The sequence below is a fragment of the Salvelinus sp. IW2-2015 genome, unplaced genomic scaffold (assembly GCF_002910315.2).
Source record: "Salvelinus sp. IW2-2015 unplaced genomic scaffold, ASM291031v2 Un_scaffold2689, whole genome shotgun sequence".
Classification (NCBI taxonomy): domain Eukaryota; kingdom Metazoa; phylum Chordata; class Actinopteri; order Salmoniformes; family Salmonidae; genus Salvelinus; species Salvelinus sp. IW2-2015.
Window position 1 is genome coordinate 66,745 of NW_019943995.1, and position 16,078 is coordinate 82,822.

General features: G+C 44.0%; 1 protein-coding gene across 1 annotated transcript in view; it reads right to left on the reverse strand.

The window, feature by feature from the left end:
- LOC112074570 (uncharacterized) overlaps positions 1 to 16,078 on the reverse strand; it is a gene marked incomplete at its 3' end in the record, with an annotated part of 56,179 nt that overhangs the window by 36,262 nt on the left and 3,839 nt on the right. Inside the window, exon 3 of the mRNA XM_024141728.2 lies at positions 1,297 to 1,441. Coding sequence (XP_023997496.2) covers positions 1,297 to 1,441 — 145 coding nt within the window. The remainder of the gene's footprint in view (positions 1 to 1,296; positions 1,442 to 16,078) is intronic.

Below are 16,078 nucleotides of genomic sequence, written 5' to 3' on the forward strand. Positions count from 1 at the left end.
TTTTGACTTGAAATGAAAACTTCTGTATTATGTGTAGGTTTACTGTATATGTTGTAGTGTTTATTTCACTTTTGTAAATAATTATCTACCTCACTTGCTTTGCATGTACACATGTTTCGATGCAATAAGACTTGAATGAATTGAATTGATGAATTAGACACGAGACCGAGCGACGGATACTACCGAAGAGGCAGAGAAGCAAGAAGGACGGAGAAGAGAGAGAGATAACGAGAGGAAGCGAGGAACAGAGGAAGAGGGGACGAAGAGAGACAGAGAGAGGAAGAGACAGAGGGAGAGAGCCGAGGGGTAGAAATAAGAACCAGGAACAGAGAACAGAGAGGGAGAGAAGAGGACAGAGAGAGAAATACAGAAAGGGAGAGAGACCAGAGACAGAGAACATAAGAGAGAGTGAGCCGAGACAGAAAGAAGACAGCAACAGAAGACAGCAACAGCAGAGAAGAGACAGAGACACAGAGGGACGGAGAGAGACAGAGACAGAGAGAGAGACAGAGATACATAGAGCGAGAAGATACAGAGAGAGAGAATACAGAGGAGAGAGAGACAGAGGAGGAGAGACGAGAGAGACAGAGACAGAGAGAGAAGAGATCAGAGGGAGAAGACAGAGAGAGGAGAAGAACAGAGAGAAGAGAGAAGAGAGAGAGAGAGAGAGAGACAGGAGAGCGATACGATACATAGAGAGAGAAGAGAGGATACATAGAGGGAGAGAGAGAAGAGAGAGAGAGACAGCGAAGACATAGCAGAGAGAGAGAGAAATACATAAGAAGAGAGAGAGAGAGAGAAGAGAAGAGACCGATACATACATAAGAGAGAGAGAGAGAGATACATAGAGGGAGGAGAGAGAGAGAGAGACAGAGGAGAGAGGAAAGACGAGAAGCAGTGTTGTGGATGACATCCAGATCAATCCGCGCTAAAAGTACATTGGTGAATCAGATATTAGGAAGGACAGATCAACCCTGAACACAGAGATGCAGCAGCATTTCTCACATGTTAAATGTGCTGTCAGACTGCCCTGACTGGTTCAGGTTGGTTCTGGTACCATGCCGTTCAAAGAGTTGAAAATCTTATCAGTGACATGAATGGGAGTAACCATGTTGTCTACAAAAGACCACTCAGGGTCTCAACCACTGCTGCTGTAACTACCATCTAATAGTACAGTATATATATCCGTAATAATTAACAATTATTGAAAACGGACCATTTTGAATCCATATATTTGATGTCTATGACTGCCATGTGGTATTATTAAAATAGGAGAACTAGGAGAATGGTAGTCACCTTTGTTGCAGTAATACTCCATGTCCTCACAGCTCATGTTCTCTGACTCAAACTCTGCTGAGAAGTTCTCCTCTGTGGGAGAACTCATCTTGGCCATGAGCTCGTTCTCCTCCGACACAAACTCTCCTCTTCCCCAGGCCCATCCCTAGGGGACCTGGACACACACACAAACAACACACACACACACACACACACCACACCACAACACACCACACACACACACACACACACCACACACCACACACACACACACACACCCACACACCACACCACACAACATATTATATATATATACTGTTTAGACATACTGTATAAGACAAGATGGACCCAAGCCAAAACGGAATGTTCTTTGCCAATTAAACAAATACCTACTTAATCTAAACTGGGCATTGAAGAAGTGCATTGTGGATGTTTTGCATCTGAAAGCAACCTGACTTGTAAAATAAATTACAGGTACCGACTGAACCAACCCTCTGAGAGAGAGAAAGAATAAAAGTTCCTCTGTGACTTTTCACTCGAGCATCAGCATGGGAGGTCTAAAGAAAATACTTGTAATAATTTGTTAGCCTTATCAGAAGGTACAATGTTGATTTCCCATTTACAATTCCTGCCCCCAGGTAATACACCAATGCAATCGTAAAGGAGACATTTTTCTGTGTGATTAATTTCCCCTCTGTGTAATATTATTTCTTTAAATCTAAATGATTTCAGAGTTTTCGCTTGTAGCTGTACATCTCTTCTGGTATTTGCATATTACCATTTTGCTTCAATAAATTGGTGCTGATGGAATTACAGTACTGCAGCCTGAATTGTATTAGTTCAGAAAACATTTCGCCCTGCATCTGAATATTATTAAAATAATACATCTTACACACCTCTCCTCCTCCCCCCAAAATATCTCTAATGTCCCCAGGAAATTAGCATAGCAAAAAATAACTGAATTGATTTAACTTTAAGGTTACTTTGCATTTGAAAAATACACTATTGTCTGTCCCACTGAAACCTGCATCATTATCCTAACTTTTTTTCTCTCCCCCTTTTTTCTGTGTCTGCCTGTTTAAACTGAGAGTAAATAATCATATCAAACGTGGCGTTGTCAGCGGCTGGTAGATACAAACGTTCATCTCTTTCAGTCTGTCACACTTGAGCTTCACTGCAGCCTCTCTATCAGGTGCCATATTGGAGGCTCTGACAGACAGAAAACTACATATGTACACTACCCTGATATCCTCTCAGCACCTTCCTATGTGTTTGTGCCATTGTAGCAGGGACTAGATCCCCACAGCTTTTAATAAAGCAATAATTTAGTTTTTTTTTAAACTGGTGTGCCACTCCTGTTTCCCTTTCTTCCCGCGCGGAGCTTCATAAAAGACCCCCTGATCTCCACAAACTGCTTGCTCTTTTCATTAGGCTTCTAAATGACTCCTTTGTAGCAGGCTACATCTGCAGGAGCCCTGGACATGAAACGAATTAGCACACACATCTCTAATAGACACACTATGGAGAGGAGAGAGAGAGACAGAGAGAGAGAGAGAGAGAGAGAGAGAGAGAGAGAGAGAGAGAGAGAGAGAGAGAGAGAGAGAGAGAGAGAGAGAGAGAGAGAGAGAGAGGCTGTAAATTAGGATACAGTTTTATGATCTTGTCTGGTGTCTTCTACTGACTCCACCAGGAGTGAAAGAGAGTGAAGCATGAATGGAGTCAATGAGTCTTCTCCGCCATCGCTTCAGATGATATTGAGAGATTCATATCTCCACTATCAAGGGGAGATTGCARGACTGGAGTTAAACCCGTCTGCCTAGGCAATTGAGGACGGTGCGACAGAAGAGGAAAATACCTCTCTTTTCACTGTCTGTATCCGTTTACATTCATTACACAGCTGAAAAGGGGATGTGTGTGTACAACTAAAAMATTCTACCTCATTGCAGGGTAAATTAAACACCACTATTTGGCCTTACAAAATACATCTGTAGTTCAATAARACGAGKTGAGAGATTGTCATGGCCAATGAGAACAGAGATGGGAKAGATTAGATAAGATGTAGTGTGCTATAATGGRTCTCTTGTGTTCTCTACTCTAGCAACACAAGTTGTGATGACCAAATAAACTCAAAAATATTACCAAGACAGATGCTTCATGAAACACCAGTGTTTTTGCATATTGTAAAATAAAGTGATACCCAAACATAGTCCGACACATGAAAGAGTTTGGAAGGCTACTTATTGGGGTCTGTGTAGATGACCAACGTTTGAACGCTTCCCTCACATGTTTAGTGTATTATACAGTATTCACAGCATGGAGAGACCTGAAATTATTTCAGAGACAGCGATGATAAGAATAATGACTTTCTAAATGACGAGCACTGCACTCCTAACTCATTTTCTGATAGTGGCATCCCCAGCAATATTTAGTTGTGTACTGTTTAAAACCCTGCCACATTCCCTATGTGACCCACTATGTGGATGTTGTCGGTGRGTTTCTATCAGTGATGTATATAAACCCTGGATTGCTGATGCTATGTATTGGCCAATGAGAGGGTTGGAAGCCACCGGTCGGACATATTGACACTCCCCAGAAGACGCAGTCCTACATAGGAATGACTGGAATGCTACAGTATTTCAATTAAATGTATTTAAGTTTTCTTTTTCTTGTAGTGGGGACATTAACATTAGAACTTTCAAAAAATGTGCTATATTTTAAGATTTGTATTTATATAGTACATATATTATGTTTACCTGACATTATATAATGTAAAAGTATGCATTAAGGTGTCTGTAATAGAATAAACGTGGCAAAAACAAATGCAGACATTAATAAATGCATTTGTATAATTGGTGGGGGAGCGCAGAGATGGAGGCGCGGTTGATTCAAAACAGCATCTGTCAGTCATCTATTGTGTATATAAATCACTGGTTTCTATAGGTGCTGGGGAACACCTCAAAGAAATGTGATCCTTTACCCTCTTATCAAACCTACCTCCAGAGTTCAGTAGGACACTGACACCGTCCACCCACTACCAACCTTTCTCTTCCCAACACTAAACAACAACATCACAAAAAATGCCCTTCCTTCTTCTTTGGAAAGCTTATAATCTTCAGTATTGACTCAGACAAACGCCCCATTCCCATAGAAAAATGAAGTAGCACTGCCATACCTTTATCAACCAAACCTGCATGATTTCCATGGTAGTCAGGTATATCTGTGTCCGCTCCAGCCCTGCCAGCCACTGACCATCAGCCCTGACTGTATCCCCCCTATCCATCTAGGTCTGACTGTATCCCCCCTATCCATCTAGGTCTGACTGATATCCCCCCTATCCATCTAGGTCTGACTTGCTGAGTATCCCCCCTATCCATCTATGCTGACTGTACCACCCCTAACCAATCTAGTTCTGACTGTATCCCCCTATCCATCTAGGTCTGACTGTATCCCCCCTATCCATCTAGGTCTGACTGTATCCCCCTTATCCATCTAGGTCTGACTGTACCACCCTAACCATCAGGTCTGACTGTATCCCCCTATCCATCTAGGTCTGACTGTATCCCCCTAATCCATCTATGTCTGACTGTATCCCCCTATCCATCTAGGTCTGGACTGTACCACCCCTATCCATCTAGGTCTGACTGTACACCCTACCATCTAGGTCTGACTGTATCACCCCTATCCATCTAGGTCTGACTGTATCACCCCCTATCCATCTAGTCACTGTATTCCCCCTATCCATCTAGTGCCTGAACGTATCACCCCCTATCCATCTAGGTCTGACTGTATCCCCCCTATCCATCTAGGTCTGACTGTATCCCCTATCCATCTAGTCTGACTGTATCACCCCTATCCATCTATCTGACTGTACCACCCTAACCATCTAGGTTGACTGTATCCCCCTATCCATCAAGTCTGACTGTATCCCCCTATCCATCTAGGCTGACTGTATCCCCCCTATCCATCTAGGTCTGACTGTACCACCCCTAACCATCTAGTCTGCGCTATCACCCTATCCATCTAGGTCTGACTGTATCACCCCTATCCATCTAGGTCTGACTGTACCACCCCATCCATCTAGGTCTGACTGTATCACCCCCTATCCATCTAGTCTGACTGTATCCCCCTATCCATCTAGTCTGACTGTATCCCCCCTATCCATCTAGGTCTGGAACTGTATCCCCCTATCCATCTAGGTCTGACTGTATCCCCCCTAACCATCTAGGTCTGACTGTATCCCCCCTATCCATCTAGTCTGACTGTATCCCCCCTATCCATCTAGGTCTGACTGTATCCCCCTATCCATCTAGTCTCGACTGATTCCCCCTATCCATCTAAGTCTGACTGTATCACCCTAACCATCTAGGTCTGACTGTATCCCCCCTATCCATCTAGTCTGACTGTATCCCCCTATCCATCTAGTCTGACTGTATCCCCCTATCCATCTAGGTCTGACTGTATCCCCCTATCCATCTAGGTCTGACTGTACCACCCCTAACCATCTAGTCTGACTGTATCCCCCTATCCATCTAGGTCTGACTGATCTCCCCCTATCCATCTAGTCGACTGTATCCCTCCCTAACCATCTAGGTACTGATATCTGAATCCCCCCCTATCCATCTAGGTCTGACTGTATCCCCCTATCATCTAGGATCTGACTGTTATCACCTCCCCATCCATCTAGGCTGACTGTATCCCCCCTAACCATCTAGGCTGACTGTATCCCCCTATCACCTCTAGACCCTGACTGTAATCCCCCTATCCATCTAGGCTCTGACTGTATCCCCCTAACCATCTAGGCTGACTGTATCCCCCTATCCATCTAGGCTGGACTGTATCCCCCCTACCATCTAGACACCTACGTATTCCACCCCTAACCATCTAGGTGACTGTTATCCCCCTAACCATCTAGCTGACTGTATCACCCCTATCCATCTAGGTCTGACTGTATCACCCCTAACCATCTAGCTGACTGTATCCCCCCTATCCATCTATGACCTGACTGTATCACCCCTATACCATCTAGCTGACTGTATCCCCCTAACCATCTAGCTGACTGTATTCCCCCTAACCATCTAGGCCTGACTGTATCCCCCTACACATCTAGGTCTGACTGTATCCCCCTATACCATCTAGGCCTGACTGTATCCCCCTATCCATCTAGGCTGACTGTATCCCCCCTAACCATCTAGCTGACTGTATCCCCCCTAACCATCTAGGCGACTGTATTCCTCCCTAACCAATCTAGGCCTGACTGTATCCCCCTACCATCTAGGTCTGACTGTATCACCCTAACTCATCTAGGTCTGACTGGATCACCCCTATACCATCTAGGCTGACTGTATCCCCCCTATCCCTCTAGTCGACTGTATCCCCTCCTAACCATCTAGTCTGACTGTATACCCCCTAACCATCTAGGCTGACTGTATCCCTCCCCTAACCATCTAGGTCTGACTGTATCCCACCCTAACCATCTAGGAGACCGACGTATTCCCCCTATCCATCTAGCCTGACTGTATCACCCCATCACCATCTTATAGGGCGACTGTACCCCCCTATCCATCTAGCCCTGACTGTATCACCCCTAACCAATCTAGGCTGACCTGTTCCCCCCTACCATCTAGCTGACTGTATCACCCCTAACCATCTAGGTCTGACTGATCCCCCCTATCCATCTAGGCTGACTGTATCACCCCTAACCATCTAGGTCTGACTGTATCCCCCTATCATCTAGGCTCTGACTGTATCCCCCCTATCCATCTTAGCTGACTGTATCACCCTATCCATCTAGCCTGACTGTATCACCCCTAACCATCTAGGTCTGACTGTATCCCCCCTATCCATCTAGGTCTGACTGTATCACCCCTAACCATCTAGGTCTGAATGTTTTTCAACCCAAGGAGGAAACTTCAGCCCAGTTTCAAATACTAACGCAGTCGAGAAGCCTCTGCTAATAGTGCTATGCTGAATGCAGACCTACTGTGATCACAGGGCTTCTTTTGTTCAAGCCATGGCCTCTGTGTGATAGAAATCAACTGAGCCCCATGGAGCCCTAGACTGATACGGTATTACCCTGTGGAGTCTATATAAACCATCGGCTAATACTCTGACCACAGGCTACTATATGATGAACAGAATATTCATGAGTCAAGCACCTGGGAGCAGAGGTAGCTAGCTATACAGACTATCAGTCGATTTGTTTTCTCCACAGCGCGCGTCAATGAACTCAGCGGACGAAAGGAAAACACGACATAGTTCCCCAAACATTTGAGCGAAGGAATCCAAATAAATTGAGCTCTAAACAAATATCTTAGCCTTGTATGAGTGGCTCATGGCTTGCTTTTTGCAGCCCGTCTGCTTGTGGTTGGGCTGTGATAGCGATACCACCCATTATGAGCCGGCTCCACGGTGTGATGTCTGGATCACAAACCAGGCCTTCTCTATAGCCTCCTAATTAGAAGTCAGGTAATTGAATCTGACGGAACAATGCAGCACATCTCTAGAAGCATGGAAATCATTTTTCTCCCACCTATACAGTTTTTCATCAGAAGGTCCATTGAAAATGGGTCCAAGCTGGCCTGGGGATAAAACATAGCACCTGAGAGAGACTAAACATGAATGCATAATGCCAGCCTAAAACCCAATAGGGCCACTCAGCTCAACCCCTGCCAACTTCCACTGTGACTGGCCCTTTGTGCCAATGCTGATACTTTGCCTTTAGACTTCCAGGTGAACTAATGCACACACCATATGCGCAGACACACACACACGCACACAAGCGCACATGCCGGCAAACGCATTCACACACACACACACCACACACAGACACACACACACACACACACACGGTAGGCCACTAACTTATGCAGGGGAAATATAGACGTTGCCTCAAGTTACTAAGCTACTGGGTTCTTACCATGGAGATAATGTACACCCCTACTACCAGACACACAGAGATACACACACAGGTGTTTACCCACACAGCCTGAGAAAAGAAACAAATTCACTCTATCTGATCTGAGAACCTGAAGAAGTATATTTGTCTGGTCCTGTGCAGTTTTCTAGTGTGGTTATAAGCTGAGAGGGAGAGCGGGAGAGGAAAGAGAGGAGAGAGAGAGAGAGAGAAAGAGAGAGAAGAGAAAGAGAGAGAAAGAAGAGAGGGAGAGGAGGAGAGAGAGAAGAGAGAGGGAGAGAGAGGGAGGAGAGAGAGGGAGAGAGAGGGAGAGAAGGGGAGAGGAGGGAGAGAGAGGGAGAAAGAGAGAGGGGGAGAGAGAGAAAGAAGAGAGGGAGAGAGAGAAAGAGAGAGGGAGAGAGAAAGAGAGAGAGAGGGAGAGAGACTGGGGCAACATATTCTCTGATGCTCTCTCTTCTCCATAATGATCTTTGGGATGCAGAGGGCTCTGACAGCTTAGGAGAAGGCCGGCTGTGTGTGTTACAGGGCTGCACTCATTTCACCATGATCACCGTAAATAAAATAGATACACCATTTACTCAATTCTTAATGGCTTAATGTGTAACAGCAACCCTCAAAGGGATTCTTCATCTTAAAGTACTTGATTGCATAAAATCTAATAAAAGAGAAGAGCCTGTTCTAACTCTGTGATCAGACTAAATGTGTGGAGCGAATGTTGCAACATCATACAGTCAAAAGTCATTTACCATCTGTATATTTTACTGTGTCTGTGTGTGAATTCATTTTATTTGTGTATTCAGAACAGGTTGGAGGAGTGGTGAACAGTGGAGACTGATGTGTTCTCAGAGCCGCTGTCTGTGACCGACAATAAGCAATGCTATTGTTTAACTTGATTTTCCGGTTGCTAAGCAATGTAATTTTGGTGATTAGAAATTGCGGCGTTCCTAAATTCGGGCACTTACAATCAACAGTCAACAAACTCACCGCCTATACTTGTTTGGGAATTGTCGGTGAAAAGAAGGAGAATGTGGGGGTGGGGATTAATCTGAGGGCTGGTGACGAACACGCACGCACACACACACACGACACACACACCTCTCTGTGAGGCTGCAGGATGGCTCCACTGAAGACATGGCAGTGCCTCTGTTGTCAGTCATGCCAATGACATCATGTTCTAAAAAGCTCATTGGAATACGGCAGAGAGAGAGACCCGTTGGCTATGACTGTCTGAGCTATGGTCTTCTATCTGCAGATTCCTCATGGTAGTGGGAAGAGCGTTAACCAAGTACAAACAATGTAATGAATAGCAATCAGCATCAATCTAGTATTTAGATCAGACAAAAGCAGGATGTTGATGGTGTTTGCTGACTTGCATGTTGTTTATCTCACTATTAAAGGGAAATAGCACATTCTTATTTCTTCATCCAATGAATTTGAATTGGAATCGCATGAAAACACACTGGCATTTTACTATCCCATTAAAATGCTGGAGGTACCTCAGAGCAGGCCTGCGGCCTTCGGCTTCTCTGTGGAGCTCGCTGCCTGGGTTCATTTTGCGTCACTTTACTCAGGCACCCAACTGGCGWCTGACTGCTCTTTCCACTAAAGTCACAGGGTGGTCCTCTATAGCCTCTATTGCACCAATAAAATGGGAAGGGTTAGCTAGCAGACATTAGCTTGTTTTTATAGCCACACACACTTTTCTCTGTGACATGATCCTAGTACCATTTTTTTGTTATCAACAAATTCATAATACATAAGTAAAAGGATGTGTGATACACACTTCAAATTAGTCTCCATAAAAAGATGCCACTGCATGTGGCATGTAAAGCCCCAGTCCCAGCAACAGGTTCAATATTTCATGTAATTACTGGTTTCTAAACATATTTATAATGAATGACTTATAGTTCTTGACTGGATCAGTTCCTTGTATAAGTATAAGCATGTTTTTCACTTGAACAATCAAGCCATTGACTCAACCTTCTCCTGGGTGCTGTCATGGCTAAGTGGGGGCATCCATCTTCAGCCACTGTCTCACCAGGAGGACAGTGGTACTGTACGTCTACAGCAGACTCATACTGCTCTATACATCTCTCCTCACCTACTAACTCAAGAGCCATCATTTAATACAGGTAGGACAAACACCATTCAATAACGGTAAGAAATGTAATTTGTTCTAACTGCTAGATGACCTTTGCCTAACCTTTGTAAGAGCGTAGTACTTTATGTCTACAATAGAATCATATTTTCTCTGTCTCTGCTTACTCACGAGTCTGGAAGTACATTATCCAATGACTGTAGGGAATACCATACAGTACAGTATACTCTAAATGCCTCATAACCTGCGTCTCTAACCTCAGAAGTGAAAGGGTAAACCTCTGAGTGTACTGTACACACGGAGTGGACAAAACATTAAGAACACCTGATCTTTCCATGACATAGACTGATCCCTTATTGATGTCACTCATTAAATCCACTTCAATCAGTGTAGATGAAGGGGAGGAGACAGGTTAAAGAAGGTTTTTTAAGCCTTGAGATAACTGAGACATGAATTNCAGTGTAGATGAAGGGGAGGAGACAGGTTAAAGAAGGTTTTTTAAGCCTTGAGATAACTGAGACATGAATTGTGTATGTGTGCCATTCAGAGGGTGAATGGACAAGACAACATTTTTAAGTGCCTTTGAACGGGGTATGGTAGTAGGTGCCAGGCGACGGGTTTGTGTCAAGAACATCAACGCTTCTGTTGTTTTTTTTTACGCTCAACAGTTTCCTGTGTGTTTCAAGAAGGGTCTACCACCCAATGGACATCTAGCCAACTTGACACAACTGTGGGAAACATTGAAGTCAACATGGGCCAGCATCCATGTGGAATGCCTTCGACACCTTGTAGATTCCATGTCGCGACGAATTCAGGCTGTTCTGAGGTGCAAAGGTGGGTGCAACTCAATATTAGGTAGACGTTCCTAATGTGTGGTATACTCAGTAAAATGTAAAATGTAGTAAAATGTAGTAAAATACCCACCAAGAGTTAAACTGCTTTTGCAACAATCAGCTTCCAGTCAAGAAAAAATKTATTTTTTAAATGTAATGGGGAAGCATTCAGAAAGAAAAAAAAGATTAGTGCATCAAATAATGAAGATAAAATAATATTTTCCCCATCAAGGAATTTCTATGAAATGGATATATCTAAGATGTCAATTTCATTTCAGCACTAAAGGATGGGGGGGGTATGCTTTTGCAATAATTTCTTCATTAATTCAATTCTAATTTGCCTCTGGTTCCTATTTTTACTATTGATAGTTCCACTTCTTAATACTGCGGATAAGGGAGAAAAAACATTTCTCCAACTCAGTGGAGACTGAGCCTCAGATAGGATCTAAATATTAACAACGTCAAAAAGAAGTGTGAAGTCTGATGAATCATATTCAATAAGAACAATTCTTTAATGGATCAGCTAAATCTTTTTCCAGCTTTTTAAATTAAAAGTAAAGTAGTAAACTAGAAGTTTAAATTATCCTGTAACACGATATGCTCTCTGGTGGGCATTTTCTGTAAATGAAGTTGTAATTAAAAGGAAATTGTCAAATGACATGTCAAAGTACTGTCCTTTAAAACAAAGAGGGAGAAGCCCGGGGTTTTTATTTTTTCCTATTCTTGATCTGGACCTTCTCTGTCTCTCTCTCTCTCTCGCTCCCCTCTACATCCTGGGTTTACAGGGCTGTAGCAGCACTCTGAGGAATCATGGCTGCTGCAAAGGACCAACTGACTGGCCTAAAGTGTTACAGATAATAACTATAGGATTTGCACTTATGGGTCTGCCTGATCCATCTTTTGGGCGGTTAGCATGACACGAAGCAAGCACAGACACACGACCAATCAAATTCCCTTATCGATTTGAGCTGACTGCTTTACTGCAGGACAAAGTTTGCAGATTTCATGTTGATTTCATTCATCCATTGTTTTGAATTTCAGGGCTCATTTCTGTCCATTGTATGACTCAAACAGAAAGTTCCTGCACAAAGAAACCCAACCCATCTACTCATTACTAATTACTCCTCTCCTTCATCTCCTTCCTCTCTCTCCTCTCCTCATCCGGCTCCCTCTCTCTTCCCTGCTCCTCTCCTTGCCTCTCCTCTCATCTCCTTCCTCTCCTCGCCCTGCTACGTTATATGTTTAGCTGTGTTATACCTGACCTGATAGCTGTACAGTGCAGGTAACAAGTAGAATCAATGGGGGTGTCCACAATGTCTTATACAACTACTGACAAGTTCCCTGAGTTTTGATTCACATAGCAGCCTACTGTGGTGGTCTGAAGAGAGGCACAAGTTACACAGACATTATGAACAGCAGAACCATTGAGCTTGTAAACAGAAGCTATAATTACAACGCAGTATGTTGTTTTTTTAAATATCCAACTGTAAACACTCACGACAATTAGGGATTCAAACATCAAATCAGAGGGAAATGCCTTGCACAATGGAAAGACAGACAGACAGTGTATGGTGGAGATATGTGGAGTAGAGTGGAGCTCTCGCCTCTCAGCCTCTCGTCTCTCATCTCCTCCACAGGGATTGAGTGTTGCTCACAGTAAATGGAAGTGGTACAGCTTCTCGAGCTTGAGCCTGAGCCCAGCGTGAGTGAACGGCTTCTTGTCAAAAAATATTCCTTCAGAAATAACCAATCCACCCGCTTGGTCTGTAGCGTCCTTGACATGGAAGGGAGTGAGAGCCCTAGGGACCTTTCTGACTCCTGACATTCCAAATGAGAGGATACTTACATGCAACACCACGCTGCTACAGTCAACAGACAACACACCGCCTCAAGATAATCTGCCATTTTTATTCAACCTCTACAATGTCTAACATCTGACTGCATGTCAATATGTCAAAAATGAAAAATATGAGAAAACAAAAATGTTTGTGGTACATGCAAAAAGATGATTCTATTATGATTGTTCATAGTTTTTGTATAACTTGATACTTTTGGATGAGTTTATTATGCATTAATAGTATTAATTTTTCATTAATAATGTACTTACTACACTAAAAGCAAGAACATTCCCCTCCTTCAAATCCGAGACATATTCCTATCTCGAAAAGGGGCCAGCAAATAGTTCACAGCCCCGCATTTTCCAATGAATGTCTTTCGTATTACACCAAATTAACTAGGTCTCTGTGAGGAAGCCGGTGAGGAACAAAGCAGACAGTCCATAATTCTAATCTTGCGTGTAACGGCTTGCTCAATGGGGTCAACCTTCGTTCTGGAGGCATCTCCCCTGGGCCCTCAGGCCTTCAAATGATGTGGTGCCTATAGGCAGCACGCTGCCAATATGATCAGGGATGTAATTGGAGGTGCGTTACTGGAAACAGTTGATGTTGTCACCTGTCTCTCCAGAAGCTCAAGGTTTGCTTTCTCTAATTTAGAAATCTACAGTATGCATATGAGTTTGTTGGCAGGGATTTAAATTAGGTCAGATATGGAATAAATCAATAACCCATATGTGCTTCTTCTTCTTTCTCTCTCTCTCTGTCTCTCTCTGTCTCTCTGTCTCTCTCTGTCTCTCTGTCTCTCTCTCTTTTCCTCTCACTCTCTTTCTCTGTCTCTGTCTCCTCTCTCTTCTTCTTTCTCTCTCTGTCTCTGTCTCTGTCTCTCTCTCTCTGTCGTCTCTTCTTGTCTCTTACTCTCTTTCTCTGTCTCTGTCTCTCTCTCTGCTCTCTCTCTGTCTCTGTCTCTCTCTGTCTCTCTGTCTCTCTTCTTTCTCTGTCTCTCGCTCACTGTCGTCTCTCTCTTCTCTCTCTCTGTCTCTCTCTTCTGTCTCTCTGTCTCTCTCTCTCTTCTCTCTCTCTCCTCCTCTTGTCCTCTGTTTCTCTCCCGTCTGTCTCTCTCTCTCTCTGTCTCCTGTCTCTCTCTCTCTCTCTCTCTCTCTCTTCCTCTCTCTCTGTTCTCTCTGTCTCTCTGTCTGTCTCTCTCTCTTCTTCTTCCTCTCTCTGTCTCTGTTCTGTCTTCGTCTCTCTCTCTCTCTCTCTCTCTCGGTCTCTCTCTCTCTACCCTTCTGTTTGCTCAGAAGCTTGGCGATGAAGCAGCCTGGCGACTGCAAGAGTGTGATATGATGTGCAAATCACATTTGCAGATGAGCTTGAAACTCGCTTTTAATATTTAGATATCAGCCATCCGCACTGGAAGCCCTAAGACTTGATCGGGGGGAGCAAGATCCCACATCATTAAGGGCGTCGTTATAGCCCGGTTTACGTTTAACATATTCCACATAAAAATGTACAACCAAGTAAAAACATCACCAGTTATCAGGCGATAACAATGCAAATTGTCAAAAGCGCATGAAGATTTTGTCTAAATCCAAAGTCGTCTCTCACGTCTTTCTCATGTCTAGGTTTAACATCCCCAGCTTATTGCTGCTTTCATTTCCTTCTCCTTTTTTCCCCTCTTGGAGAAGTCACATGTCTGTCGAGTCTGACTCTGTGAAAGGTATGTTTGCCACGAGATGCGAGTACACGTGTCTCTATAGCCTGCCAATTGCTCATCAAACACAGCTCTGGGAGGGAAGCTTGGCTGTGGTTTAGGAGGACATCCAACCAGCGATGCAGTGCCACCGGACGAATCAGACTAGCATCCAGCCTCCTGTTTACCCATTTGGTTCAAAARGAARGGCAACAAGAGYCCGACCGTTCARCACCAACTGTTCATGAACCAACCGCCTTCTGTAGCCTACAACAGCAGCTCTCAACAACAACAACAACGACGCCACCCAAAGGCTCATCGTTTTCTCTGCTCGCCTCACACCCGTCCTCTTCCTTCGCCATATATCCTCTCTGACACCCGTTTTGTTAAACGCTTGTAGCCCAAACTTTTTCATTGGATGACAGAGAACGTTGCCCCCTGCAATTTCCCCCTAACTCCCTCATTTCCCCGTGTCTTAGCCCCTGRGCCAGATTTGTCTCTGTGCCATTTTAATTACAGGGAGGCAATCTTTATGGTGGTATTCTGCGAGAACACCAATCTGCAGAAAAGGTGATAAGTAGAACTGCTACCCAGCTTTGGTATCAGTAATAAACAGACACTTAATTGAATAATTTGACCCAAGCGGCTGATCCTCTGAAATAGCATGTTGAAAAAATGATTTGGAATATTAAGACAGTTCAAATGTTTTGCATGATGCCTGCAGTACAAAAACATCKYTATCTTTGGCTGGTTGCCCGTGACTCTCCAYTGTGGGCTATGGTGGGGTGTTGAGGAAGGAGATAAGTGAGCTGCTGGTATCCTGGAAGGGTTGAGACATGTGGGGGAGATGGAGGAGCAGTGTGCCTCCCTGCCTAGTGAATCTGGTTCTGGGTAAGCTAATCCTAATGAGTTAAGTCTAGTGGAGGGGGCAGAAACTCATCCAGCTAGCCCTTAAAATGCAACTCGACATGATTAAAAAATAAACTAACCTAGCCTTGCCATAAATTGAAGCCTGAGGTAGAGAAATGTTTCCATCTCCATGGGCCAAGTACAATTATGCAAACTATCTTCAAAGAAATCAAATTGCCGAATGTTTTCATTTGGCATGTATTAACAATTACCATAATGAGTAGAATCGACATTTGCGACCCGCATTGTCGCTGTCTCCATTGATAACTCTGCCTGCCATCTGTAAATAGTCTCTCACCCGAAAATGATCTACCAGTCAAAATCAGTATTGAACTGTGGAGAGGTTTTATTTTTTATCAGGAAGACAAGCCTTGTACAAACCTGCGTGCAGACTGTTGAATTCGCTGTCATCATATCTGTAACCCTATCCTCCAACAGAAGCAACTGGAGACATGTTCTTTAACGACACTGCTTGAGGACAGAGCAGCACCTGGCTGGGGCAGGTTCCATGAGGCCTGTAGCTGA